The sequence below is a fragment of the Cyprinodon variegatus genome, unplaced genomic scaffold (genome assembly GCF_000732505.1).
Source record: "Cyprinodon variegatus isolate N-32 unplaced genomic scaffold, C_variegatus-1.0 Scaffold994, whole genome shotgun sequence".
Lineage (NCBI taxonomy): Eukaryota > Metazoa > Chordata > Actinopteri > Cyprinodontiformes > Cyprinodontidae > Cyprinodon > Cyprinodon variegatus.
In genome coordinates, this window is record NW_015151447.1 from 193,225 (window position 1) to 196,602 (window position 3,378).

Below are 3,378 nucleotides of genomic sequence, written 5' to 3' on the forward strand. Positions count from 1 at the left end.
TCTGTACTATATTTTAATCAGTCAAACCGGATCTTCTCAACGTTCTTTTTCCTGTTTGGTAAGATGGAAATTTTGAATCTAGACCTGGCCGGACCGGAGCGGAGCTAAAAATAGCTCTGCTCCATATTTTGACGGTGAAGGACGGAGAAGACCTACGTGGACGGCGACATACAGAGGAGTAGCGGCGGATGTTAACGTAACTCTGCAGGACGAACGTGAGCGTGGCGAAGTGGAGCGCTGACGGAGGATGTGGAATCTAGGGGTTATAGATCTTACCTTGGAATGGTCTAAACTCTAAAATGAAGCACAAAGAGCTGTAATGTTAGATGAAATGATATCTGCAGATATGCGGAGCGATCAGTGACACAGGATGCTTGCTTTGTCATGTAGAGGATGATGAGCGGCTGCGCGGCGGTTTAACTAGCTTCCTCTTTCATGGTGTGTTTGTCAAAGAGGTACTCGGCCATCCCGTTCTGAGGGGCCCCCATGCGACGCAGGCTTGAGATCCAGTCTGCCAGCTGCTTGATTGATTTCACCTGCTCATCCAGGAAATGGGTTTCTATGAAGTCACACAGCTGTTTGGGAGAACAGGAGACGTCACATTACTACAGCGCGGGATGGAAAGGACAGACGGTGAACGGGATGTTCTAGGATGTTTCTCACATGCGGATCGTTGTGTTCGGCTGCCATTTTCTGCAGGTCCAACAGAGATTGGTTTACACTTTTCTCAAGCTGCAAGGCACATTCCAGGGCCTCCAGGCCGCTCCCCCATTCATCTCTGTCAGGTTTCTAAAACACAGATAAACCACAATATCACTTTACAGTCTAGACCAGCGGCCTTCAATGTTTTCCAGACCAAGGACCCCAAACTGATGGCGATGGAGCGGGGACCCCCTGATTATATAAATAGTGTTCTATCAAACTTCTCCTATAGTCACTCTATTACAGATGGAGTAATGTAACTAAAGTAATCCCTCCCTGGGATTATTAAAGTATTTCTGATTCCTGGTTGATGGGACAGGTGTTGTGAATGAAACGGTGTCCAGCTTGAAAGAGCTCCTGTGTGTCGCTGAATGTGAGCATTGATGACTGAAAGACATCTTCTGCCTCCATTTATCTGTTTACTACAGTCTGTTGAATTCATGTTAATGTGGATTTAAAGACATTTACATTAGTGCAAAAAACTGCAGGAGGGAATATAAAAAAAAAAAAAAACTCTAATCAACCAACATTTTTACGACCCCCATGCAGTACCTCCATGGACCCCCTAGGGGTCGCAAACCCCCTGTTGAAGACCTCCAATCTAGAGTTTTTTTTTTTTTATTTAGGAAAATGTGTTATTTTGGTTTGTTTTAATATGTGTGCAGGAGGTCAAACAAACATTTATTATGTTTCCAATAGTGTCAAAATGAGAATAATATAATAATACTAAAACTGAAATCTCCATTGCAATGTAAATTATAGTTGACAATAAATTTGACTGTTTGATTGATAATTAATATATTTAAACATTAAATGTAAACATATCCTGCAGCAGGTTTCAGCGCGGCGCGGCGCCAGGCAGGTGGCGGCTGTAAACAAAGTGGCGGGGGGGGGGGGGGTCTCCATGGATCCCAAAGGGAAAAAAGAAAGATGGCTGATGAGAACCGAGGATCCAGAGAAGAGTCATTTCCCTTCATTACCAGTGAGGAAGGATTGTCTGCATGTTTGCTTTAAGTAAAGCTTTAAGTAAAGATATATTTTATCTTTACTTATTTCTAGATCATTTTTCCAGTGTAGTGAAAGCGCCCTGCTTACCCTGATGTCCTGCAGGAAAATCCTGCCTCCACGCTGGTTCTGCAGACTCATCAGCTTCTCTGCATGCTCACGCTCCTCTTTCGACTGGTCATTGAAGAACTTGGCAAAATTTGCAAGGTATTTATCATCCCTGTCAAAATAGAATCCCTGGAAGACGAGAAAAAACAAAGAAATAATAAAATAATAATAAAGGAAAAGTACATTTTCCTCTAAATTCTAACATAATGCATAAAAAAAGCCTTTCGCACCATAGAGAGATAAACATAGGAGGCATACAGCTCCAGGTTGATCTGTCTGTTGATTGCAGCCTCGCAGTCCTGGTGGAAGTTTTGTCGGACTTGGGAACTCATTTCTACGGAGATCAGATAGATGAACGACAATCTGCAAGTCAAAGCTAATTTATGATAAACCAGGATGTAATCAGGAAGCAGACGAGCAAAAACTGACACAGATTAACCTTTTTCTCATATAAGCATTGAATCATTTTGCTGCTTTAAAACATTTAAAATTGAAATGTATTTTATTGGGATTTTACATTAAAGACCAACACATCGTCCAGAATTATTATAAAGCAGCAGAAACAGGATGCATGATTTTTTAAAATGATTTACCAATTTTATATATTTCATTTCAATATTCAGTTTTCTTTGCAAAATAATTCAAATTGGAAAAAAAGCAGCAAGAAGCAAAACTTTTTAAGTCTGATTGTAACATTCAGGGTCATTTTTTAAAGTGTCATTAATTTTTATGCTGCTAAAAGACGATTACAGATAAATACAGTAAATTATTTACTTTATAGTTTTAGCTGCATTAACAGTAAATGTTATTTAACCTGAATGAGATCTTAAATTTATCGCTGGTAAATCCTGAATTTCCTCTCTAATATATATAACTTAATTATTTCATTTAGTAACATATCAACAGCCAACATCAAGACAAAATGGAAAGAAGAATTATGGATAGTCGTTTCAGAAGAGACCTGGGCTCTTAATCTTGTGAACGATACTACTTTTTCTGTGCGTCTCAATCTGATTCAGTTTAAAATTCTTCACCATACTCACTATAGCAAAGTCAGGCTTGCCAAAATATACCCAGATGGAGCGTGTGATCGCTGTAGAGCCACCAACGCAGACTTAGCTCATATGTTTTTGTCGTGCTCTAAGCTGAAAGACTATTGGAATTCAGTATTTGGGATTTTAAACGATGCGTTTGGCCTACATTTAAAACCTGGTCCTTTAATGGCTATTTTTGGGGTTGACTGCGATTTCTAGAAAGGAAAATGTTATTGCTTTTGCAACTCTGATTGCTCGAAGGAGAATACTTCTGGAATGGAAATCCCAATTTCCACCTAAGGCAGCAACGTGGCTCTCGGATATGATCATGTTTCTAAAAATCGAAAAAGTGAAATACTTTTTTGAAAGGATCAACCAAAAAATTTTACAAAGTATGGGACCGTCTATTGGGTTATTCTGATAAACGTACAAATCTCCCTTCTCGCTAGTAAACAAGTCTCAATGTAAAGTGTTTTCATTTTGGGATAACACAGTTTTTTTTATTTTCCTGCCGCCGGCACAAAAAAAA

The 3,378-nt window shown here is 39.5% G+C and overlaps 1 protein-coding gene across 1 annotated transcript; it reads right to left on the bottom strand.

Moving 5' to 3' along the window:
* Positions 1–384: 384 nt before the first annotated feature.
* On the bottom strand, positions 385–2,253 carry LOC107100621 (ferritin, heavy subunit-like). The gene is made up of 4 exons (XM_015399193.1): positions 2,046–2,253; positions 1,798–1,944; positions 664–789; positions 385–575 (listed from the first exon to the last, which is right to left on the bottom strand). The coding sequence occupies exons 1-4, from the start codon at positions 2,145–2,147 to the stop codon at positions 417–419; spliced, it is 534 nt and encodes a 177-aa protein (XP_015254679.1). The 5' UTR covers positions 2,148–2,253; the 3' UTR covers positions 385–416.
* Positions 2,254–3,378: the final 1,125 nt, after the last annotated feature.